This window comes from Nothoprocta perdicaria, unplaced genomic scaffold, assembly GCF_003342845.1.
Source record: "Nothoprocta perdicaria isolate Ctin4 unplaced genomic scaffold, notPer1 scaffold_15, whole genome shotgun sequence".
Taxonomy (NCBI): Eukaryota; Metazoa; Chordata; class Aves; order Tinamiformes; family Tinamidae; genus Nothoprocta; species Nothoprocta perdicaria.
In genome coordinates, this window is record NW_020454649.1 from 2,339,035 (window position 1) to 2,365,056 (window position 26,022).

Genomic DNA, 26,022 nt, shown 5'->3' on the forward strand with positions numbered 1-26,022 from the left:
AATTACAGCATTGTCTATAAATATGCGTAGCACTTGCTGCTCTCAAAGCAAAAAATCCCTCGACTTGAGATTGCCTGCTTACATGAATAAATCATCRTATGACTGGAAAGGGCAGAGAAAAATAGCTGTGTTTTAGACTATTCTTTTCCGCACAGCCAGGCAGGAGCTGCGCACGCTGAGGTCCCTGCTGGTACAACTGGCAGCCCCAAGTGATGTCCCAAGAAGAAGATGGCAGGGGACAGCTTTGGCTGTGGAGGGGGATAAAAGTAAACTCTGTCCATGAAAGCTCAGTAAACACCCCAAGATCACGGAGCCTCCCAGTGCTCCTGAGGGGAGCAGGAAAGGGGCGCGAGCCTGTGCATGGTCGAGAGACACCGAGGGGAAAAGAAAAAGAACAACGAAAGTAAGAGACCAAAGGGACAGGGCTGCACTTCACTTAAAGAAGTGGCCTGCAGCTCATATCGCCTTTGTCTTTCTCGCAGCAGGCTACACGCTAAATTGATTTATTTAGAAAAAGACGGGGGAAAAGACTCTTTCCCTTCCCCACCGGTTTTAGAATTACTGTGTCTCCTAGGGAGGAAGGGTTAGACCGAGCCGCTCCGTTTGGAAATGACTCACTCGGCAGCGCTATGGAACCAGAGAGTCTATTTTTACTATTTATAAACGAAGAATTTACTCGGGTCTTATGCGTCGCCGGGCCCGCGTAGCCCCCGCCTGCSGCCGAGTCCCGCGCGGCCCCGCGCCGCAGCCCCGGCCGCAGCCCCGGCAACCCAAGCGCCGGGCGCCCCGAGCCGGCGGGCGCAACGCGGCGGCACAAGCGCCGCTCACTCACCCGGGAGGGAGGGAGGCCGGGGCTGCCCGCGCCGCTCCGCTCCGCGCTGCGCTGCGCTGCCGCCGCGCCAGGGCTGGAAGAGGTGCCGCCTCCCGGGCCGGCAGGCGGGCAGGCTGCTGCACGGCCGGCCTCCGCGCCACGCTTTATTTCTCCGCTCTGCCTTTCGCTGGCTCCTCCCCGCAGAAACAAAAGGCGACGCGCCGGCCCGGCCCAGCCCCACGGGGGCAGCGCTCGCACCGGCCCCAGACGCGCGGGTCCCCCGCGGGGGCGCAAAGCGCGTCCCGGCGGCTCGCGAAGTTTGCAGGGTCTGCTGGACCGAAAACAGCGGGACAGGGAAATGCAGGAGCCTCAGAGGCCTCCCCGGGGCCGGGGCGGCTCGCCCGGGCGCTGCGGCGCGGGCCGTGGGCAAGTGCCGCTCAGGCTGCGCGGCCCTCGGCTCGCACTTTGCGCGCGCTTTGCGCCTCTCGCTGGAACTAGCGCGTTTGCAGCAGGTACGGGCAGGAAGCTGCAAGGAGCGTTGCATGTAATTCGGGGTCCTGAAGGAGATTAAAAAAAGCTAGTGAGATGCAATCAGCAAACATTCACATGCAACCTGTAACTCCTCCGAGTCACACTCTCTTTTGCAGGGCTGCTCATTAATTKAAGGTACTGAGATTTTAAAGCTTTTGATGGATTTGTAAAGCAGCATCATTTTTGCTATCTGCTGAAGAAGCTTTTGTGAGTTAGCACACTGATACYGCTACCATTGGCTAGCCCAAAGCACTAGCTGTTAAAGAGGACTCGAACCTTACCTTTACAACAAAGTTCAGCCCAAATTTAAAATCGGAAAAGCTCATGCTGCTCTGGAGCCAGGATGTTGATCCATCAGACCTCGCTGCAGTCCTCTCAGGTCTTGAGTGGAGGTATGGAGGTATCCAAAGTGAGCTCAGATGACTGGTATTTGCAGGAATGCCATCCTAATGTTCTTCCTTTTCCATCTACAAACCTATAAAACAAAGACTTACAGGGGCAATGTGAACTTTACCTACAGCCCACTGCCACTACCAAAACTATAATCAGACTTATTGTTATAAACATGAAAGCAGTGCCCTGGGCAAGCTGACAGGACTGCATTGGAAGCTGCTCAAACCCATACATGTGTTCTTTGTCCCAGAGTGAGGTGGCATTTCGTGGATGGTTGACACCCGCACAACACACACAGTTTCAACACATCTGTTGATCTGCTGTCGTGCAAAAGCAGATAAATTGTCCATTTGCTTTTCAAACCAACCATTGCACATTCTTTTTTTTTCCACGGACAACATTGCCAAAGTAGATCTTAAACATCTTGAGGATCCTGAGTGGTCTCCATTCTGTAGCCCCTGGCAAGCCCTGATATAGCCGTGAAGTGASCACTGCTAGGAGGGTACTGGCTGGAGAAGCACATACCTTGTTCCTCACAGCTGGACCGTTCTTAAGGGCCAGCAATGATCTGAACCTACTTGCAGGAGAAGAGAATGGAGATCTGACATGCCTGCTCCAGTGGTGTGCTCCACTGGAGAAACATGGAAGTTGTATGAGTAGGTATGAGAAATACTCACATGAGGCCAGTATAGACTCCTGGCCATATCCTAACTTCTGGCATTATGTGAACATAGTAAATTCTCAAGTTTTATTTAATGAAAAAAAAAAAAGGCTGCACCATTTGCCAACTTTTAACTCACAGAAGTCACAACTTTAAAATATATCTGATTTTATTGCTCTTGAGACAAGTACGTGACTGCAGATTTCTGGGATACCAGGTTTAGAAGGGGAAAGTTGTTAGCCGTACCCATAAGGTACAAACTTCAATACTGCCTCTGGAAGACATCATGGCCATGACACATACTTAGTGTGGCCATCATGTTATATGGCTGGACTCTGCTTCAGGGAAACGAGGGAGAAAATAGCTGAAAAGATGTCCTGCTCCCACTCCATGATGAAGGGGGACATCCTCTTTAACTGTCTCACTTGGAAGGAGTGAGGCCTCCATGGAAGAGAGAGCGGGAGGGAGGGAGGAAGGGAGAGAGGGAGGGAAGGAAGGAAGGAAGGCCCTTGTCACTGAAAAGGCCCCAAACTATCTTACACAGGAGCATAGAGAGGACTTTAATATATAGCAAGGATAGACAAGAAAGAAAGTTAGAAATATTAGCCCAGAAGGGAAAGATAAAAATCTAAGTGTGGGATTCCTCTTACCTAACTTTAACCCTCTGAGGTTATGCACCATCTCCTATATCCTACTTGTCTGGACTTTTTTGGTGGGGAGACGCAAGCATGTCTCACAGTAATTCATCTCACCTAGATTAGACAGCTATGCTAGAGCAGGAAGAATTGCCTTCTGGAAATATCTCTGTGCCTCAGCTGTTTATCAAAAGAGCTGCCCTAAACAACACACCTAACTTTCAAAGTTAGGTAAGATAAATCCTGCTCTAATGCTTGCCTGAATGACATAGAGCTGCGGTGGAATGGATCTGRAGAGAGTCATGTTTAGACTGATAGACAAGGAAAATGACCTTCAGTAGCTTCATTTTTCCCTTTTAACTTTTGGTTACAGCAAAAGAAAAGAATATGCTTTCCAAAGAAAGATCTTTGTCTCAGAGACAAGTTATAATTTATAAACTTATCACTGAAGCAATACATGCTACAAATGGACTGCCAWTTGCTTTGTGTCAGAGGAATTGACATCTCTTTGACCTTGTTCAAGTCTACAGTATCACCTAAACTGAAAAGCAGGCATATTAACAGCATCAAAGATGTTGCTACAGATATTTATATGATGATCAGGTATGTGAGAAATAGCTACAGACTTAATTTTGTTTTTGACACCACACATCCTCTCTGTAGCACACTTTCTATAGTAAGACAGCCTTGAGCACACACGTCCTGCTCTCCRCACAGCGTGGTGTTCAAAGACAGCCAAACCACAAGCGTTGTGACTAACAGATGTGACCTTTTAATGGGTTGTTTTATAATGTATTTGATGAGGGGATGAACCCATAGCACATACCCTTCCTTCTTTCTGTGTGAGCCAACAGGTCTTCAGCACCATGTGATTCCCAGAAATGAGTTCTGGAGAGGGTCCTACAGTGTGAGCTACCAGGTCAGTGAGGAAAGTCATTGTGTGTGAAGAACGTTCCTAACTGGCACTAATTTTCAGGGGCTGAGGGCACCTGCTGAACCAACTTAAGAGGTGACCATCTTTTGGCTTATTCTTATCCCATCCACYAAAGATCTCCGTCCCTTTCCATCTGCTCCACTAGTCAAATAAGCAAAAAAAGAGAGGGAAAGAGCGAGCAAGCAAGCAAACAATAAAAATCTGCTGTAAACTAAAGTGGATAATCTTGACAGAAATGAGTTAGGGAGTAGCTATACATGAAGTTAACTTCCTTCAAGTAAGTTAACTGGCAAGTAACTAGCAAGAAGTACGGGGCACAAGGCTGGGGATAACCTGRGAAAATTAACCTTATATCCCAGCATAGCTGCAGTGTGAACAGGGAGTGTGACAGGCCTCAGAGTGACTTTATGCAAATTATTTAACAACTCAAGTTCATTTTTCTCYAGAGGGTCTGTATCTCAAAGAGTTGTTGCAAAGCTTAAACAAGTCCTTCAATATTTTTGACAAGTTTTTTCTCCAATATTTTTTTCCTTTTGTTCTCCTCATATTCACTTTTGTAGTTTCAAGACAGGGGAGTGGAAGGGAGGCAAATATCTCAAAGTTGCATGGTTGAGGGTTCATTATTCTATCAATTTTGCAAATCAAAGCTCTGGTACAAATGAGAATCAGAAAACAAAATGTAATTCCACAAGGAAAAAATGCATCTATATTACATGTAGAAAAAAAAAAAAAAAAATCAAATCACAGATATTCATTGGGAAGGAGGATTCTCAGATGCCATAATGCTGAAAGAGCATTAGAGAGATCTAAACTAATGGGAAAACAGACAATAAATTAGACATGTCTGTAATTTAAGAAGACAGGGAGGAAAAAGCAGAAACAAAAAACAATGCTATATTATACTTCTTAAGCAGAAACTGTAACAAAAGCCTCTGTTATTTCTATTGTAATATAATCCCCCTCAGAAAATTGCATTCAGTCCTTAGTATCCTCTCATCATAAAGACATCAGCAAGTGTAAAGAAGTTCATTTAAAAACACAAGTGATGAGGACTTACTTGGAGATTCACTGTATGAGCTGAAAGAGCTAAATACAGGTGATTGYGCTGTGTATGGGGAATAGGACACAGAACTATAAAACATTTGAAACAGGATAAAGCACCATTGGAAATGAACTACTTGTTCTTGCAGAAGGGAAAGCACCCTAAATTGTGAGGAAGGGGAAGGAATCTGAAAGATTAGCAGAATCCTGTTACAATGCCTTAGGTGTAAAACCTACTGCCTGGTGGAGTAGGTGCTCTGGAATACTTTTAGTGGTATTTTAAATAAGCACAATGCTAGTGTTTATGCCTGGCCTACCAAACACAGTGGGCTAGTTGATCTTCTACAGAGGAATTTTCCATCACTAATTTCTGTGTCGCTAAAGCTTCCTTCCTCCTCCATAGAGCACTGTTTGGCATGTCAGTGCCAAACCTCTGAGGGAGAAGACAAACAAACTAGGCCTCAGGGTGAGAAGATCTAAATGAAAAGAAGAACCAAGGAATGTCTGTGTGTGATACTTTACAGACACACCACAAATTATAGTCAAGCAAAGCCAGCAGTGACCAACCATCCTTATATTGACCTCTGCTGGAAACTATAATGTAAATTTCCCAAGGACCCAAATGAGTATGGCAGCCCCAGCTGTAGGACAGATCCTTTCCCTCTACTCTTCTGCTTTAGTCATTCCCTCTTTGCTCCTGATTTTGTTTGTCTCTCCACTTTCTCCATCTGCTCCATCTCCCTCTTGCCTTTCACCCTCAAGGTCAGTAAGCTGAATTTAAATTCATTATTTGGGATCCTATGCATCCATTCTAAACCCAGTTTCTATACACTGAGCTTCCAGATGCTGTGTCAGGCTTTCTAATGATCACACTTCAGACCATCTGACAAACATTCACTTTTGAAGCACATTGCTGTGCTCTTGTAAAATCCTTTTGGTCCTTGTCTTCCATGCTGATCTTGTTCCCCTGCCCTTTTTTACTGCTTCTTCAGCATATCTCCCTTCAGCTTTTTGAATGGCAGTCAACAAGACTTTTTTTCCTTGGTCACTTGTCTTTTCCTTCACCTTATTTCCAGGCAATCACATCCACAAATAAATTTAATTGCCAGTGTATAGTTGTTCTCTCCAGTCCTATCTCTACCTTTCCAAATGGAGGTCATGGCCTGTTTTTCTGTCATGGCTTCACAGATGTCACAGCTATCARCTCAGTCTAGCTGAAATACAATTCATAGTCTTTGCTCTCAGAGCTAGCTTGCTACTTCTGTTTTAGTTACTACATATATGCATATATGACTCACCTGCCTATCACCCATCAAATAACCTGTGCATTGTTTTTAACTTGGACTTTTTTTTCTTTAAATACTCATACTCAGGTTATATCTAAATTTTCCAGATACTTTCTGCGCAGCTTCTTTCAAATAAAGTTCTTATTTCACACAGCAATACTCAGCCAGACTTCTCTCACTTCATGCCAGAGGTATTGTGATGTCTCTTCACTCACAGCCATCCAGGACAGTGCTACCAATATAATTACCCTAGCATCCTACTTTGACCATGATACCTCCTATCTTCCATCCATCAGTTGACTTCTCTACTTATCACCACCACTCTTGGCCTGTTTTTCCCTAGTGTGGTTTCCCACATCATTGTTTCACAATCATTAGCTGCAATGACCACTGAAAGAGGTYATCTCACAATCACTAGTCAAGGTCATCAGTTCTGCCCAACAATGACCTTCCATTGTACCACCTGATAGCCCTTTGCTTTGATCACACAGCAAATTGGATCAGTAAAATGAATTAGCCTAAAAAAATGGCATCTCCCTTGCTCACCACTGGTAGCTGGACTCGACATCCAAGCTTTTGCTACTGTCTGTGCCTGTCTGCCTAAGAACCATGTATGGCATTCTCACATCACAGTTTTACTCTGGACAGACCAAGCTTTTCCTTGTAAAATTAATCAGGGCTGATGAAAAAGACCAGCCTAAGAGCCCAGGAAAACCCACAAGTTCAGTGTGTGCCCTTAGTGTGAGTAGGATCACAGCAAGCAACAGCACAAGTTTCTCTGTTGCGAGTCTGCTAGATATATTAACCAGCTGTTTTGGAGCTTACCTTCAGGTCATATGGGATCTGTAGGCTGTGCAAGCAAAGAGGCAGCAGAGTAGATCATTTTGGCAAGGTGACCACTGACCGGCTCATTTACCAGCTGTGAAGAGGTCTGTTATTTCACATATTATCTGTCTATTAGCAACAATTTTTTGGTTACGTTCTCTTGCAGAGCTGTAGAAACAGAAGAAGATATGCATGTGGTATGAGACAAAATTTCTTATGGCACAACAAGCAAATCACTAGATGATTCTCAGATAGCACAATGACTTTCATTGGTGAATGAACGCCATATCACTGAATCCTAATTACAAGAGACTCCTAAGTTGTCTTCTTTTACTCCTGTGATTCTTTGGCTGGTTTGGGAGTTTGTGTTATTTTAATTCCCACATCTCGCTTACTGACAACACTGTGCTCTGTGGCTGCAAGGCGGTTGGAAGAGTAGCATTCAGAAGCTGCGACACTCATTATTGGGGGTAGACTTTTCTTAGCCAGAAACCATTTTTTTCTTCTTCAAAATGCCTAACTGCATTCAGCACCATCACTTTGCTTTGATGTACCTCTCGGAGTCAGCTAAGTCAATGAATGCATGGGGATGCAGCAAAAAGACAAATTCACCTCCTGAGCTGACTGTTACAGGAAACAGCTTAGTCAGAGGCCCAGAACAAATCATGTGTCACACTATAAATGATCATAGCGGCTCTGCTTCTGTTTATATTCAGAAAGAACATGGGAGAGACTTGAAATCTCTTAGCCTTCCCACAGCTGGTAGGATGATGAGCACACATGCCTTTTCCACTCTCAGCAGGCTTCGTATTTGTTATCAYGTGGCATATGCCACTGAGCAGGCAAACTCGCTGACAAATTAGCCTCATCTTCCAGGGATGACTGGACCTTCCTTAGCAGAGGGAGTAACTACCTAGCATAGCTACATGTCGTAGTTCGAATTTAGTGGCTCCTAGTTCAGTGTTTTTTTATTTTTCCTGCTCCTGACTTCTACTATAAATGCCAGGTCATGTTTCCAGACTTGACATTGCTAAAGTCAAGCCAAACTGGAAGATGCCTTCAGCAACTAAAACATCTTGTTTTGGAACTGACACGCTAGTATAAATGGAGCCATTTGCCACCAGCAATTACTACTGGAAAAAAAAAATGAAAATCAGTGTCAGAGGGATTCCACAAGCAAGACCATAGTCACTGCCACCTCAAATCAGGTGGGAAACATGCTTTCCATACACAGACCTCTTTCCTCTGTCTAGGAGGAGGTTGAGCTATGGGGGGAAGGATTGAGGGTGGGAATCCTCAGCCACTCAGAGCTTACCTAAATAGAGAGAGAGAGACTGGCATAATTAGTATGTTACAGCTATATAACTACACCCCTCTTCCTTGAGCACTTAAACTCCTCGAATRGGTGCTCTAATCTAGCATAGAAGTGAATTCGCTTTGGAAGAGTTTTAGGCTATGTACAATTAAAGAGGCTGGGATGGCTTGTGCACAACTAGGAGGATTTAGGAGGTAGACTGCATGAAAATGCATGTACCCAGAATATGCAGGGCTTGTGAGAGTTAGATGGATGGTAAAGTGAAGAATGGTTCCATGGAGTATTCTTCCATCTGATCAGATGCCTTGAATCCCAGATTATCTACTGTTATCAGATAGTCCCTCTGTAGCACAAAGGCACCATAAATTATGGTGCTATAATAGAGATAGTATTTTGGGAGGGAAAAGATGTGAGGTGATAAGAATTCTRTTTTGATTAAAGGAAGATGCAGACTGTGTAGCATATTCTGCACATGATGAGTCTTTGCAAGCTAGCAGGRCCTGTGCACTTGTGGAATTCAGCCTCTACTTGCCAGAATAAATTTATTTAACTAGAGTCCCATATGTATGTATTCATACAGGTTATGAGCAATACCGTATGGTAGCTGAATGTTTGTATGCACAGCCACACTCCCCTTCAGTGAGCTAACATGCGTGTTTAAACACCAGCTGTGGAATCTAGGTCTAGGTCTGTATTTGTGCGGAAGAGAGGCACATCCTCACTGTGCCAGGATGCAGCTGGGCAAAGCACTTTGTCACATCTCCAATTCTCAGCCCTAGGAGGTTTTTTTTTATCTCTCAGGATTTTKATTTATTTTCAAGAACTCTCCACAGAGACTGTTATTTATGTGGACTTTACCCTCACGCCAGGCAAAACTGGAATTTCAGCTATTCATGAAGGAAATCCAAGATTTTACATGTGTGTGTGTGAGTATAAAGCCATCTCACTAGAACAGACATAAGGCAAACATTCAGTCTTTGCCACCAAAAAAAAAAAATCAACAAATAAATCAACCTCTCTTTCTCCTTCCTCCCTCCCTCCCTCCCTCCCTCCCTTTCCCACTGATTTCACAGCTTGCTGAAGCACATGAAGTCAAAATGGCAGGGAAAATTTCAAGTAAAAGTAACTTACTCTGTATTTTCGCTCACTGAAGCTAACTGCACCATGGCCTGAGCAATGTCTTCTCTCACAGCCTCTGTCTGTAACAGAAAGTGCATCTGAGGTGTTCAATTCTATAGAAAGGTGAAGTCCTGAACTGTCCAAAAAAAAAAAAAAAAAAAAGACTTTAATGAAATATCAGAAGGCCTATGCCTGCAATGCATTGCAGACATTAAGAGGTTGGTGAAGTGGGACATATACACAAGTGGCAATGGCCTGTGATGCTCCTGGGAAGCTATGGAATGTGCCTTATGGAGTGGCAGGGATTGCATAGTGAGGGAGAGGTCAAGTTCTCTCAGGTAAAGGGATTTTTGAAGTGACACTAGCAAGTGAGTGCAGTTATGTCTTGTCCAACAGGTGCATTTTCACTTTCTTAAAAACATTGACTTTCTTAAAAAGATCGACTTTCTTAAAAACAAATAGTTCTTCCAGTGAGAGAGACATTTCCGCTTAATCTAGTTTTACAGTTGTTACAGAAATTGAAAATCGGGGACCTCTCTGACTGTGCAAGTCTTAGCTGAGGCTAGCAAGGACCCCAGGCAGCTTGTGCTTCATTACTAGGCAATGCAGCATGTGAACAGACATAATGGGTCCTGCTAGCGCAGTATCCTGTCTCCAACAGCAGCTAAAGGTGACCACAGGAACACTATACAGAAAGAAGGCTTTGTTCAGTCACATCCATCATTATTTTTACCTTGGTTAGCTAAAGTAAAGGTAACGAAAGCTGCTGTCTGCACTCAATCACTCCTTTGCTACAATTGTAGACATGCTTTAATTTATTTCCACGTCTTTTTTTATTCCCCAAAGTCTACAAATGGCAGATGTCTTGCTAGGGAAATGTTCATGATAACGGAATTCCATACATTCCTGAGGAGGCAAAGAGAAATAATTGGTTAATACGACTTAAGCAATGTTGGCACCAAATATGTGCAACCACAGCCTGAACTACAAAATCAATAAAATTGATTCTAACCAACCATAATTTGATCCCATATTGTGCCTTTCTCTAATTAACCAAACAAAAGAAGTCTTCCCCTGACTTTTCTTGTGCACTGGCACACATAAACACAACAGGAAAGCAGGGAAATTCCAAGGCACCTCTGGGAAAGTGTCGCTTGATAAATATACAACTTGGGCAATGAGTCCTTCTGTCAAATCTATTATCCCTGACAGACACTTTGCTGACATAAAGATATTTTTTCATCTGATGGAAGTTTCATATGCAGCTGTGCATAGAGGAAAAGAAGTCTATGTGCACAGGATCCAGACTGTATGCACATACAAAACTTGAGCCTGGMAACAGGGAAAAGGGGGCAAGGGGAACCAAGACTGTCAGTTAACCTCAGGAAGATGCAGCTGCACTTCATTATTAGCACTACAACGACCTGCCACTGTTTACCGTACACGTATGGATTGGTATGCCAGGAGACGGGCTGTCGGGATACATAGACAGAAAAGGACAGGTTCCAAGCCTGGCTGAACAATAGCCTGGGGAGAAGACAGACCCTCCTCTTTAACTGCACTTCCCTACAGGAAACCCAGCTCGCAATTAAATCCTCCTGTATCCTGTCCCCTAGTCTTGGAGTGTTGACTCAGTTCCAGCTAGYCATGTAGATCATATCTGAAGAAGGAGATGAATGGATCCAGGAAAAAACCTCCCTGCATTAGATAAAGGGAGAAATGGCCTTTGGGAGAGGTTAATTTTTGCCTCCAGTCTGCACAAATATAACTGCTTCTTTAGTTATGAGCCTTCATTAGCTTTAATTTAGCTAACCAGGTAAAACAGTGATGGAGCTGACTGATGAAAGTCATCTTGCTACATACTTGTTCTTTCAGAATCCAGCAAGTATTGCCTTGATCTAATCTGGTACCTTATGGGCTGACAGTGGCCTGCAGGTCACAGGCTGATACTGTTTTAGAGTATTTGACAGCTGTCTTGAAAATGAGGATGATTAGGAGCTCTATGTACTTTAATAGTTTTCACTTTATAAAGAACAAATCAGTGTATTTGTATCTGAAACTGATTAGGTCATAATACTGCCTTTGCAAACTCAAGGTAGAGGCTTTTTGGCAAAGAAATGAGTAATTACACTGCTTTTAGCAGGAATACACTATTCCTATTTTTACATTTCCTGCTCCAGGAAGGAAGGAGGGGTTTTAAATTTTTTTTTATTATGGACTTCTCCTTCCTAGTTGAATCAAATTAGTCAGTGGTGATGCTGAAAGAATTATGCTTCCTGCTTTCTTCTGCTTAAGGAAGAAGTTCTTATATGAACTTTTGAAACCGCAGCATATTTTTCTGTTCCATATGCCGTTTAACATTTACTTACTAATTTAGGTACTTATGTTAAAGACTATCTCAAATTATATCCCTTTTATTTTAAAAAGACAAAACAGGACAATATCTAGAACACTCTGTGCACTCTTTTTGCTTATTGTAGAAAACATTTTTCTGTAGAAATTCTGTCCCTTGCCCCAGTTTACTGACTTCGAGCATTTCAGTACTATATTTCTCAATGAATTGTCACAGGGAGGGTACTCAATACTTAACCTTACTGAGTCATTTATTATAAAGGTGGAGGCAAAAGCTAGTCTAAATCTAGTCCAACCTGGGTTACAATATTTTGATTCTACTTAGGGTTCCTAATGCAATTCTTTTTTTTCCCCCTCTCTTCTCATAAAGTAACTTTGTTTGCTGTTAATCAGCTGACATGTTCCATTCCAGAAGAGATTGCATTTTCAAAGAACATTGAAGTGTTTACCAATCAAGTTGTGAAATATTTTAGGATCTATAGGAATGTGTTACTAACATATCTTTCCTTCATTGTAATTGGCATCAATACCCTGTACATTAACAGCAATGAGAAGTCACTTGCAGTAATACAATGTAAGCATTAATTAATTAATTATTCTATGAAATGAGCAAAAAATTAATTCAGGCCATTTCATACATGTGTAATATAAAAGAAAACAGTAGAAGCTTTATTTTCAGGGTCCAGTCGTAGTTACCTCAACTCTTGTTAAAAATCAGATAATATAGCTGTATCTATGTTGTAAAGCAGACCAAGACTCTGCAGAAATACAGAGTTGATGCTGAGGATCTGACCTCCACTCTACCCATATTCCAGGGTTTTTAATCCCAGACTATTTTCAGTTGAGTCCCTGCCTGAATGCCTATTGTGGCTGGAGTACATTAGGTGTACTCCTAGAGTACAACCTCCAGTRTTATTTCACCCAAACAGAGTAGAGTTCACCCACTCCAAAATCAGCCCATAAGGCCAAAGAAAACTCAGGAAATAGAGATCATCAGGTGATTTGCTTCAAAATGACACTTCTGATCTGAACAAAAGCACGAATGGAGGTACATCAAAACTGATCCTGACAGGATTCATGCAACAGTATTTCTGATATTCTGTCCCACACTTCAGTTATTTTACAAGACTTTACGATCACAACCCAGAGAAAAGGATAACTGACCGACAGCAGACTTAGTTGTGCTGTTTCTGGCACGGTATAAGAGCTCTTACTTTTAGGCACACCTCCTGAAGTGTAAAGCAATTATCCTTAACTGCTTATCTAATGTTTGTATCCAAAGATATGGGAATTCCTTTTGCATCATTTCCAGACACACTGATTCAGAACAGTTGCTGATGCTAAGCTCACTTAAAACCACAGGCTCATTTTTGTGTTGATTCAGCAGTTGTTAGTGATGGAAAGAGTTTTTCTTGGAGTAGTGCTACAGTTTCATGATATTTGTATCACTGCATGACAAAGCTGCATAATAACTTTCCTCACCTTGTACTAGCAAGCTACCACACTTGAAGATTTGGGGAGCAATACTCCTATGTAGCATTCACATTAAGAGTTACAGGCTAAATTGGAGAGTCCTTTAGGGTCGATTTGCACTACTATATTTATACTGCTTTTTGTTATCACGGATTTGTATGTGGACACATTGGAATGGTAATATCAGCCCCCAACAGCCAACCTTTCCTGTTGCACACATAAATCCCCTTCCTTAAAGCAGACACAAATTGCTATAGAGCTGCCAGGCACACACTCTGCCAACCAAACAATCTTTCAACTGTCTTCCCAGAGCTGCTGTTCCTCAGAGAGCAGATCTCCTGCCAGTGCCATCTTTCACAGTGAATATATACGAGCTGAGAAAAGCAGCAGGTATTGCAGRAACAGGGCAACATCAGTAGCTATAAACCAAGGAAAGAACTTTACTTAGAGTTGCTGTTAGGCTCACAGCCACTGGGTTTACCCTTTGACCTGGGTGAGTTTATAACCTTTCCAAAAGCAGATGTTTTTAAAAAAAGCAGAGAAATACTAGAAGCCTTATTTAAACAACAGCTATTAAAAAAAAATCTGGGTTCAGTCATGTCACTTTTAAGGCTGTGACATTCCTCAGTATCCCTTCAACTCGGGCTCCAGTACCATGAGGAATAATTCCCATTGTTGGTGCTGATTTGTGCCTGCATTGAAGGGGACAATGCTGCCATTGTAGGGGCAAGGAATGAAGTCAGCTTGTTTGCGGATGTGCCAGTCTGAGGGAAACACAACAACACCCTAGTGCTCAGGTGCTCTTCTTGGCCTGGCCAAGGATTCAGCCTGACATATCAGACTACAGATCTGAGGCGCCACGATTAATAGAGGGTGCTCTGAAAAGATTTTTTTGTCCCTCCATTCTGCCTGAGCAGTTTATGGAAACACCCATAGCCATAAAATGTTCACCACATAATAAAATCCTCAATATATCAAATTAATAGGAAACAAGGAGGTACTTAGTAAATTAAGCATGGATTTTTATGGTTTCAAGGGCAAGCAATGGATGCCACTGGTCCTGTCTCTGTCAGATGGTGCCATCGCCTTTACCATGGAGGCAGCACTGTGCCCCCTGCCTGCAGTGGCCTCTCCTGTACAGAGGAGCCAAACCTTGCCCGTGGATGGTAGGGGATGAGGGCACCCCTCCAGCGGCCTCCTAGCGCACGGCAGCCTGGTTTGCACCGCACGTGCTTGCAGAGCCACGGCCGCATCTCTGCACCCCGGCACTGTGCGCTTGGGCCCGGCTTTGCCCCTTCTCCTGCAGAGCCCGACCTGCTGRGCACGGCCCCAGCAGCTACTCCCGTGTGGTGCTGCCTAAGGCATCACGGGGGAACACATGGAAGACAGTTTTGTTTGCTTTCAACCTCAACAAACCTCTCAGTCTTATCCCTCAGGATTGTAGCCATGGTTTAGAAAATAAACTTCTGTTTTGTTGTCGTAGTCTACCTAATTATTCCAAATTTAGTCCATTTCTGATTCAAGAACTTGTGCTGATCAGTGCAGAAGAATAGTAAAATGAATATCAAAGACTGTCAGAGACTAAGGTGAGATAAAACATTTAACTTTGGGGCAAATCTCAGTGTATGCTCTTCTAGTGGGAACACAGCCTAAAACCTCACGGGCTCAGGAAACAGAAATGCTGGCTCTGATTTTTCTTCCTGCTTTCATTCTGATCTCCTGAAGCCGRCTGCAGGTCTGCCTCAGTGCCCCGGGGCTGCATCTCCAGGCCACTCTGCCCTCTCAATGAAAAACAAGTGTCAGGGCCCCACTGCTTTCAAATGGAGCTCATTACCTTGATGTCCAAACCAGTTGTTCGGGAATGGGGATTGTGAGATACAATGAATACACACCCTGTGATTATAGGTATTTCTTCTGAGGAAAACAATGTGGCATTAATTTCTATCAAATATGTTTCAGTTACTGTGTAACAGATCACAGCTTGGGGATGGAGACTCCCTCTGTGCTTATTGTGTAATCCACTTGAAGAGCTTTCCTTAAAAGCATGATCATTAYTTCATAGTTTCATACTTCACAATTATCCTACTGATAAAAGGCCGACAGCTACATGCATTCAATTTGTTTGTGGCACAATATTTCACATAAACATAATCTGAGTCTTAAAGTAATTTGATAATTTCTGCCATTATGAAGCAAATATAAATGTAACCATAAAATTAACCAGCCATCAGAGCAAACTGAATATATTCTCAGTCTATGAGAGCTGTCAAGGAAATAAAGCTATTTCTTCCTTTAGAATATACATCAGAATGTATGTGGAGGTGACAGCTGGATGAAGCCAGTTTGCCTCACGCTAAGGCAGTCACAGTGGTCTCCAGGTGAATCAAGCTGCCCTGCACCTGACTGGCCAACCATAACAGGTTCCAGACTGAGAGCCRTCTCTTGCCCTAGGTTAATCTCAGATAGGAATTTCCAGCAGTTCAGCAGTCCACAGCATTCATCATCTCACAAACCCTGCCCACTAATATCAGATGTTTTAAAGAAATATATAAAAATCTGCAGAAGAATATAAAGAACAAGCTGCCAAYGGGAAGTTTCTTTCTATACCTCTCTCAGAGGTTGGCTGATGTCCTGAAACTATAGACACACAAACACAGCTGCATTTTTGCTATTTCAAAATAGCCAGAGGTGAGAAACTAGAATATATTTATAGAGATATGTAACATCTCTCTGGGGAGTCACTCCTGATAGCCAGGGAAGTGAACAGTGATAACAGCAGACAAATAATGAAACATCAATTATATTTTAAAGAGCACTTTAATTTTAATAGCCCATGGTGATGTTAATAATACAGGGAAGGACATTTTTAAAGCWTTTGTCTTGACATTCACCTTAGGATGCTTTGGTAGTTTAAGCATGTGATTGTGATGAGAGAGAAGCTTTTGCAGAAGAAAGACAGATATCATTTATATTCCAGTTTCTTAGTTCTTAAAATTCTGTTCTCTGTTTTGTGGCATTACTATGGGGAATTTTGGARTGTACAGGGTATGTCTCATTTTTTGAGGTCTAAATCACCCAAAAAATCAGAGAAAAAAATAAAAAAAAAAAAAAGAAAAGATTTTGAATTAGTTTCTTTTGTAATTACTCACCTGATCAAGACATTATAGGCAGCTATTTTTCTTTATTATTAATTCCTATTACCTAGACCTGTAATCCTTTTGAACTACCAAGTGTATGAATGAAAAGATATTCCTAACTAGTAGGGCAGAATTAAGCTCTTTATTGTAATTTCAAACCAATAAAACCCATCAATGTCAACATTGGGTCTGAATGACTCAAGCCCTGTTAATGGGATATGAATCCTTTTACTGAGATGTAATTTAAACAAATGGAGACTGATCTGTCACCTGTCTTGCAAGAAATGAGCTAACAGGATTCTTCTTGTAGTCCTAGGTCCCAACTGCAGCTTTACATGTGCCATTACAGCAGAGCTCTGCTGGCAGCTTCAGCAGCAAGACCGGGCACAAGTGAAAGCAGACATTGCATTTCTTGGCATAGTCTGCCCTGGCAAAATGTATGGGCACCATCTTGCAGGGAACAAGGGAATTATCTTAAATGAACCACTAATGTGCAGTGACTTCTTCACAACCGTGTTAGGCTGCCCACTTCCCAGTTTTAATACAGAGAAGTGTCCGCAGACTTAGGCAGCACACAGACAGTAGCTCTTAGCACAGAGCCTTACGGGTCACATCTGTCATCASTGGTCTCATCCTCTAACCAGCAGCCCCATCCAAAGAGTATCAAATGTCAGCAACTGAAACTGGAAATGCACTRTCTGCTTCAACTGAGAGGCCAGGAAAGACGGAACACTGCAATCTAAAATGCCACTGAGACCTGGCACTGAAGAGCACAGACCAGAATGCTAAGCCACATGTTTTTGCCCATCGTAAGATCAGTAAAAATCAGTTATTTAGTGATTACAGATGAGGCCAAATGTCTCATCAGTGCAAACAGAAAATGTCCCACTGCAACAAACGACAAACTCTGACAATGAATAAGAATRTGAAGCCATGAAGAACAAGGTCAACATCATTAATACTGCCAACAATGTACCTTCCTACTCTCCTCTCACCAAATCAATGTGCTTCACCAACAGGAAATAAATATGGGAAATTTTAGGAGGAAAGGAGTCTAATACAGAACTCCTTAAGGCCAGGATTATCTGTCAGGTCCAGTAATCAATACAGGAGCTTTCCTGAATCGCACAGACCAATCAATGTGTCTGAATTACAGTAAAAAGAATTATGTGTCAAAATGCTAAATACAAGAGCCTTGTTTTCATTCTGCAAAGATTCTAAAATCAATGCACATTCAAAGGTTGCTGTCAAGCAGTCTTATTTGAATAGGTTTTCAATAGGCTTGCTTTCTGAAAGGTAAACATATTTGACGCTTGCCAAAAGCTTCCTATCTGTAAATCTCAAAAGGCTGCACAAAAGGAAAAATTTAAGGGCCTTGACATACAAGCTGTGACAAATCTTGCCGTAATGTCCTRAGAAACGATCACTCCCCACGTCTCTCCCTCTACAGGATACAGCTGTTTCTGCAGCAGGGTTAGCAGAAGGGCAGGTCTGCCTGCTGCCCAGCCACCACACAGCAATATTTCCTGCCTGGGTTGGCTGCTGGCAAAGCTGTCACAAGCAGGCACTGCTCCTCCTCACTCTTCTGTGGGGCTCACAACTACTGAGGGGCCGAGGGGTGGCACTTCTGCAGTCCTGCACCTTGAAATTCCGCAGGGCTCTTCTGCTAAACACCCGGGGCACAGAGTCTGTCTCTGGGTCATCACATAGTCCATGCCTAGTTCAATTGACATGTACTTGGTTCCCTATGTAGTGCATTAATTCAGGAGTCCAGTCCAAAAACTTTAATCGGATAAACAATCCAATTTTCTTTTTCTTACAAGCAYTGAGGTGCTGTTTACATTGTATCAGCTTCTCTATTTATGACATGAAGGTGTGGAAGTAGAGGAAAAAAAGTATGAGCAAAACCCTTGTTTCTTCTRTTATTTTTGATGCACAGTACATAAAATTATATATATATTTTAATTAATTWAAAATTATATTATTATTCATGCACTACAGATTTATAATTCTAGTACCTATTTCAAATAAAGACAGCTCATTTTGAAATTGCCAGTACTGAACTATTATAGTTCCCATAGAGTGGAGGCCAGATTTATGGCTGGTCTTTAATTTGAGAGAGTTTTTAATCACAGTGTAATAAAAATACATAGGAATGTCATGGTTATTTTCCAAGCTCTTTAAAAACATGAGTTTTTTCTCAATCTGCATTATAACCCCAGTCTAAATTTACATATTATTTCACAGCCCTATGGTTATGACCTTCCATTTTGTTTACATCTGCAAAATAATGCTTTCCAATTTGAAACTGGTATATTTTATCACCCTCCATTTTAGCTGGATCAACAGGAAAAAAGATATGTTAAATATCTCCAGGTTAGTTCTATTCCATCCCTAATAAGAAACACAAGAGTAGCTATTTAAAAGTGAAGAACTTCTACCGGGCTGTGGCATAAACAGCAGAAATTTCTCCTTACTAGCTATAATAATAGCAAACTATTTCTCATTTCTAAAGAAGCTTTGCTTAACTTTGCTTTGTTTTCGTACAACAGTATTGTTACTATATGTTTATACTTAATACAGCTGCTTTACTTTTTGTCAGATATTTTATAAAAAGGGAAGGGAAGGGAAGGGAAGGGAAGGGAAGGGAAGGGAAGGGAAGGGAAGGGAAGGGAAGGGAAGGGAAGGGAAGGGAAGGGAAGGGAAGGGAAGGGAAGGGAAGGGAAGGGAAGGGAAGGGAAGGGAAGGGAAGGGAAGGGAAGGGAGTTTCTTGCCTTTTTTTTTTTTCAGAATTGCCCGACATTTTCTATTTCTGTCCTCCAGTGGTTGAAACGCAATTGAAGATCCACCGTTCCATCAATGATTTTTTCTGGTGCTCAACAGAAGTACTTCTGGCCCAAGGATCCCTAGTACTGGATATGCAACTCTATCTTACAAGTTTCACACACATTCCTCTCACCTTGCCTAATAAGGAGCAACAGAAAACACAAAGTTAGTAGCTTCATGTGATTGTCTTTTATACACAAGTCTTAAAATACACAAATAATACATCCTTTATCCTTTAGTGAATATGGATGATTATTACTGTCCATTTTACTATGAACTATGAGAACATTTTACTATGAACTATGAGAACACTGGCTGTATCCTAATACAAATAATGACAATCAATATATTATTTTATACCTGGGATATTTTTCTTGTATTACTTGCTGTCAACTTTAAAAATAATCACCAGTACTTCGAAAGTACTACAGCAAGATAGGGTATTTTTTCTTCAGTGTAGTTGTCATAGCTGGAAAATATGGACAAGATTTACTCCACGACCTCCTCTTTAAGCCATTTGTCTGCAGGATGCCTGAGTTGGCCTTCCTGACTCCTGCCCTGCAGAGCTCTGAGCAGGGCTTGCCCGCTGTGCCTATTTAGAGCCTGCTGGGATCTACCTGTAACTGCCGCATGTTGAGTGTGGCGTTCAGGAAGTTCCAAAGGGCTGGAGCGGCTGTCAGAGCACTTACAGCATCTGCCACTTGGGAATAGTTCTCTAGTGTCTTGGAGTTTCTCTATATTTCTGAGAATGTGTTAGAGTAGCTATATTAACACACAGGCTTTCTCAGCTTTCTCACAATATATATATATATTTTCTGCATTCATTAATCACTCAGGTCTCTGAATACCTTAAGCAACAAAATATTTTTCTTTCAGAGAAGCTGGATCTGCATGAAGAGTTTTGTCAGTACATCTAAGCTGGTCAGAGGGCACGGTGTCTGCTTGTTTTACCCAACAGTGTTTGCTGGCAAAGTTTCATAGTTCAAATCTTCCTTGTTGAGTAGGCTCTTACAGCTTCTCTAAGTTCATCATTATTTCTATGACTAATAAGTCCTTTGGAATCTACATTTCCTGTTCAAGTTGCAGCCTTTCAGAATCTAAAAAAAGGATCATTCAAACCAGCTGGCAGATTAAGCAGTGTCTTTTTTGCTGTCAGATTTTGTTCCTTCCATTTTGCAAGTGTTTACCCGCCATGCTTTGAATGGGAAATGGATTCTCCTCCTTTTCTGCTTAGTTTATACTAAGGTTGTCATCACCTTGAGGTCAGCCAGGATGTGCTTGGTTCTAGAGATGCTTTTTGAGGTAGGTGCCAAATACTTGCTGTTGTCTTTTACTCTAGCTAGATTAGTTTTAAATCATATTTAAAATTGAAAGGGGCTCCTTTAACAGATGTACAAAGTTTTAAAGTGGTCTACAACGTTTTGACAGCAGAGCAGTGTTTCCTAGGAACACACACACAAAGAAAATCTTAGGTCTGCTGGTAGTGCCTCCACCTAGGTGAGAGGCTGCCTACCTGCTGGGCGACAGTGCCAGCCTGCAGACCAGTAACCCCGTGCAGGAAAAATGCCTCTGCCCCGAGCTCTCTGCATCTCCAGCAGAGGGCTCTGCCAACATGCCACAGAGAGCAAAGGGTTCTGCATCTGCGGATTCAAAGCCTGGGCTTCAACATGTTATCCTTGCTCATGGTCTGCAGTTTCTCTCTGTCCTTTGGCACAAAAAAACAAGGGGGACTGTTGTAGTCTCTGGTAATAGATGCCTGAGAGATAGAATAAACTGACACACCATCTTTTCTGAAAAACTCATTTCAACTGGAGCAAAAGGTATAAGACAAGAACATAAAAATTATATTTGTGATAGCAAATCAAGTATGTCCTGCACTGTTTTCTGGTGCTGAAACCAACTGTCAGAAAATGGCATCAGCTGCTCAGGGGTCTCAGCTTCCTAGAGAGGGCTGGCACATGCATGGCCACTCGTTGGTGTGGCTTTCCAGCCCATGCTAACTCCTGACCCATCCCCTTGAGCTGTTTGCAAGAGTGATAGTTGGTGTGTGTGGAAACCATGCCAAGAAGAGCACAATCAGTTTAACAACAGAAGCCCCAGAAATGTTCTCCTGCACTATTTAGTGCACTGTCTAAAGCAAATATCTAGGAGAAAAAATGCCCTTCTGATAGTATTTCTAAGCAAGTTTCTCAGTAACAAGACCTCCCACTCTAACCCTGCCATGGAAAGGCTGACATAACCATGATATGTAAGCTAATATAAATGTGACCTTAGGAAGCTGGAGACATTTCAGGAAAGTCCCATTTGGAGAATATGACTACAAGCAAGCAGCCCATACTGGAAAACCCAAGTTCACAAGCACGTTCAGTGGAGATTTCTTCCCTATTATTTGTGCTTGCTTGTTGCCAAAGAAACACCATCAAAACAAACAATCAGACCAAAAAAAAAAAAAAATGCAGAAGTAACTCAGGCAACAAAATCTCTTGTGCTTTCTCCTGCTCTGCCTCTTGAGGAGAAGCACCTATGGTGGGAAGGCGGCAGGAGGGCAGCTTCCCCCTGGCCACAGCCACAGCAGGGATGTCCCAGTGGCAGCAGGGTGCAATTCCGCAGCCAGCCCGGCCGGAGCAGAGAGCCAGAGCGAAGCGGCCATTGTCCTGCCCTGGCTGCTGCGGGAGTGCGCGCGAAAGGCACCGAATCTTTCCTATGCCCGCATCTCTAGCTCCGGCTGCCCCACACAGGCAGCCCCAGTGAGCCTGAACTGTGGGCTTCCTTCCCTGCAGTGCAAAAGGTTAAAGTTTTCCAGCCTAGAATTGTAAGGAAGCTAAATTTATTCCTTTCCCTTTTTACTTCCTAAGACAAATAAAAACTGTCTGGAATGGAATTTGATAAGTTATTTGCTTGCCTTTTTAGCCTTGTTTTTTACTTTGGATACATTATGAACAGCAAAACTTTTTCCTCAGAATATATTGCTTCTCAGATATATTTATTGTAGGCTCCCACTTCACTTGCTGGACTATAACGAAGATGACATTTTTGTCAACTAGTTATGTGTCAATGGAGTTATATAACTATATAAAAAAATATGACATGATGTTTTAAACTCACTTACTGAAATGTTGCCGTTCAGCTTTCCATCTCTTGATTTTTGGCTTGTGGTTCCATGATTTTTTTCTTTCATTACAGTTGTACAAGAGAAACACTTCATATACAAAATACACACAGTTCTCCCCTTAACTCCCCATTCTTTTTCTTTATATACTAAAGGGGATCCCCTCCTGATCTTTTGCAAGCAGAGGCTCTCATCCTGGGTCCCACTAGGAGGGGTAGATATGAAATCACCAGCAAAAGGGGCTGCAGGAAGACCTAGGAGTCCTCCTGGCTTGCAGACCAGTCCATCCCATTCTTTTGAGTGATTTTTTTCAAGCTCAGATTGAAATACCTGTGGCACAGCAGCTAACTCCTGTTTCTCGGAAGCTCCTGATAAGCACATCGATCACAGCACCTGCCTTCCTCACATGATGTTGTCTCATGCTCCATCTTTTACTGCACCAGGAAATTTGATTTTGGAGGTCTGGACCTTGATACCAGCTACAGACTGTGCCAAAGAAGGAAAAACAAAAGGTAAAGAAAAGAACAAAAAGTTTACTCATATTCAGATAAAACATTTTTACTAAGCACTTTTGTTGCCTTTTGACCACCCCTGAGCATTTGGATTTTGATATTAAAGCAAACATGTTATTATTTCCTCATAATGAGAAGGTTCCTACAGTGAGGAAATGGCAACAATAGGAGGTGGATTGGAATATGAATTCAGTATGATGCCAGCTGTGTTTACTGGCAGGCAATATCTTTATTCTGAATATGTGACTCATAAGTAAATGCTCTCTCTGGCCAAATACACCTTCACATCAGTGATTGTTATCTATCCCACCTTTGCATCTCTGCTATTTCTCTCCCAAAGTTATTCTATACAATTAACTCCTTAGGCTAAGCATGCATGATTGTTGCTCTTTTTAAGGCAAGGTAAATCTTTATCCAGAGGAAAGCAATGTGGTTGCTTCTATAGAAGAGTCCTCTAAAAAGGCAATGATCCTCTTCCCCRGGAGGATCTGGCATTTTTGAAGCTTTACCGGCCAGGAAAATTCTGCTTATCTCCTTAGAAAATGATAGTCTTATTGGTTTAGAAACAAAACAGTTCAGATTATAAAAGATCCCTAAAGCAAGGAATTACAATATTAAGCAACATCCCGTTTACTGTTTACATTAAGTTTACTGTCCCAGGGATAGTAAAGCAGAGTTACTGTTTTTAATGTTTTCATTCTATTTATATTTACACAATCTCTAAGCTGATGACTGATGTTAATAAATGCCAAAACAAAATTTTATGTTACACGGGAAGTAACACTGTCTTCCTGTCATGAAGGTGACAAAAGTGACTTACCTTGGTTTGGTCAAATGCAGCAGCAGAGTCAGGACATAGATCTCACAGATCTAAAGAGACAGATTTCCTATCTCTTAAATCCTGGCTCTAACCATTACTGCAGTTTTTCCTTTGGAATGCTATTGTTCAACTCAATAATTCCGCAAATCTCAWGTTTTTTAGGAAAAAAAAAATAAGATGCCACATTTCTTCTCCTCACCTTCTGATCTATTCCAATGCATAGTTTACAGATACTGCCACATTTCTGTGGAACAAGTTACTTGTGGCATTGAGGCCATTGCCAAATATTTCAGGTAATTCATCTCRAGATAGAACAGACAATGTCACATCTCTATAATCTAATGCTGCACAGCTGGCTTTCCTTTTCTCATCAGACTGTTGAGATGAAGAGTAAGAATACYTGCAAAAGCAACTGGCATTACCTGCATAAGCCACTGGCACTCACAAGACTCACTGCGCAGTGCGTCCCGCCACGCAAACCTAGCAGCGCATCCATTGTCCCAGGAAACCCCTGCCCTGAGATGACTCCAGATGGCAGCCCCTCAGCACACTGCCTCCACTGGGTTAAACTTATTGGTACCACAACACTACAGAGAGCGGCACCAAATATACTGCAGCTCTCTGAACTGATCAATCAAACTAATTAATTTCAAGAGGCCACAGATGGTAAACTCATACCCTGGAATAGTTCCCCCCAGAGCCTCATTTCCTGTTGCTCCTGAAAAATGATAGAAAATAAAATCCCCTCCCTTTGGATTCATCTGCCCTTGGAAGTTTCCTAGCATGTGAAAGTGAATTCAGTTCTTCTACAGACGGAAGCCCTTTTTCTGGTGAAGCTTCTGCAGCCCAATACATTTGCACATTTGCATTTCTTACCAGGTATTGTTCTACTAACAAGAAGACAATGCAAGTGAAAATGAAGACRGGGGTGTTTTTGCTGAAAGGCTGATGAGGGAAGCCTATAGATTACACAGAAGCCCTGGTACCAGCTGTGCTTTGAATTATACAGGACAATGAGGAGATTCTTTCTCTCTCAGAAAGAGGATATATCTAAATATCTTTTACAAAACAAAAAGCACACACAGTTTGCTAAGGTAATGGTCCATATAATTGCAGAAATGCCATGATAAATCCTTAGCCTTCAGTTCCCACTAGCTGAAAATAAAGAATGCTTAGTACTAAATTCTGCATCCAATGAAGATATTTGCACTGACAGTAGGGGGAAAAAGTGACTAAATCAGAGGGGGAGAGGCAGGCTAGTTTCCTCATACTTCAAATATGCCACTATTGACACTGGTTTCAACAGCACTGCCAGGTAACCAGGCTCTAAGCCCATTTGCAACCCCAGCTCATGGGACATTGATGTGGTTTATGAGCTGAACAACAGCTGGCCACTGGTGAGGCTTCATGTTCCGTGAGGTAGCCTGTCTACCCAGCCTGTCTACCCACCCAGGTGCCATCTTCACACTGAGCATGGAGTACATGCCTCAGATTGGGAGTGTGTTTGGGCGGCAGCCAGCAGTGGGGATGGAACCAAAAGGGTCACTAAGCTCATGCTGCATTTCAACACCATTCCTCACCCTGTGGTACGTGACCCCTGGCAGGCTGCTCAAAGTCTCTGCCTCATTTCGCTCCTCAGTAAATTAAAAACAAAGATGCAAATGACACATTTGTGGCACATTGAATCACCCCAAATATTTCAAAAGGTTTTGCACACAGGATTGATACTTACAGGCTTGTTGAGCTTTGTCRARTAAGGATACCAAAGAAGTGCAAAAGGTTAAAACATTATGCTGTGTCAGAGACAGGTACAGTGTTTTTTGATTTTTTGTTTGATSGGTTTGGGTTTTTAATTTTTTTTTTCTTTTTTTAATTTAAGGACACGGGGCTAAATTTCAAGCACTCTAAACCACCAGCAGCATCTCCTCCAGCTGGTACAGCACCTTCAGTGTCTCCCCACAGCAAATGCTTTCCATGTGAGACCAGGATATTTGAGACTAAAGAACGTGAATATGTTTTAGAAGAAAGCTGAGGTTTAGGTCTTGGAAGTTTTCCTCAAGGCTTTTAGCCCTGCTGGCTGGAATTACGTGCCGTCTCCCGAGGCCTTGCTCCGCCGCTTTACCGCGCAAGCCGCGCGCGTTACCGCTGTGCGCGCTGAGGCGCCGCCGCGCGAGGCGCCGCCCTGCCCGCGCCGCGCCACGGCCTCCGGAGCGGGACTACAGCTCCCGGCGTGCCCGGCGGC

General features: G+C 42.6%; 2 protein-coding genes across 2 annotated transcripts in view; one reads left to right on the forward strand and one right to left on the reverse strand.

Annotated features, from left to right (window-relative positions):
- Nucleotides 1-20,533, reverse strand: part of PRR5L (proline rich 5 like) — a 58,002-nt gene extending 37,469 nt beyond the window's left edge. Inside the window, exons 1-2 of the mRNA XM_026034767.1 lie at nt 20,527-20,533; nt 19,473-19,477 (exon numbers count right to left, since the gene is read on the reverse strand). Coding sequence (XP_025890552.1) covers nt 19,473-19,477; nt 20,527-20,533 — 12 coding nt within the window. The remainder of the gene's footprint in view (nt 1-19,472; nt 19,478-20,526) is intronic.
- Nucleotides 20,534-20,611: 78 nt separating this feature from the next.
- The window catches only part of COMMD9 (COMM domain containing 9), a 12,445-nt gene continuing 7,034 nt past the window's right edge, over nt 20,612-26,022 (forward strand). The window contains exon 1 of the mRNA XM_026034768.1: nt 20,612-20,641. Within this exon, the coding sequence (XP_025890553.1) occupies nt 20,612-20,641 (30 nt within the window). The remainder of the gene's footprint in view (nt 20,642-26,022) is intronic.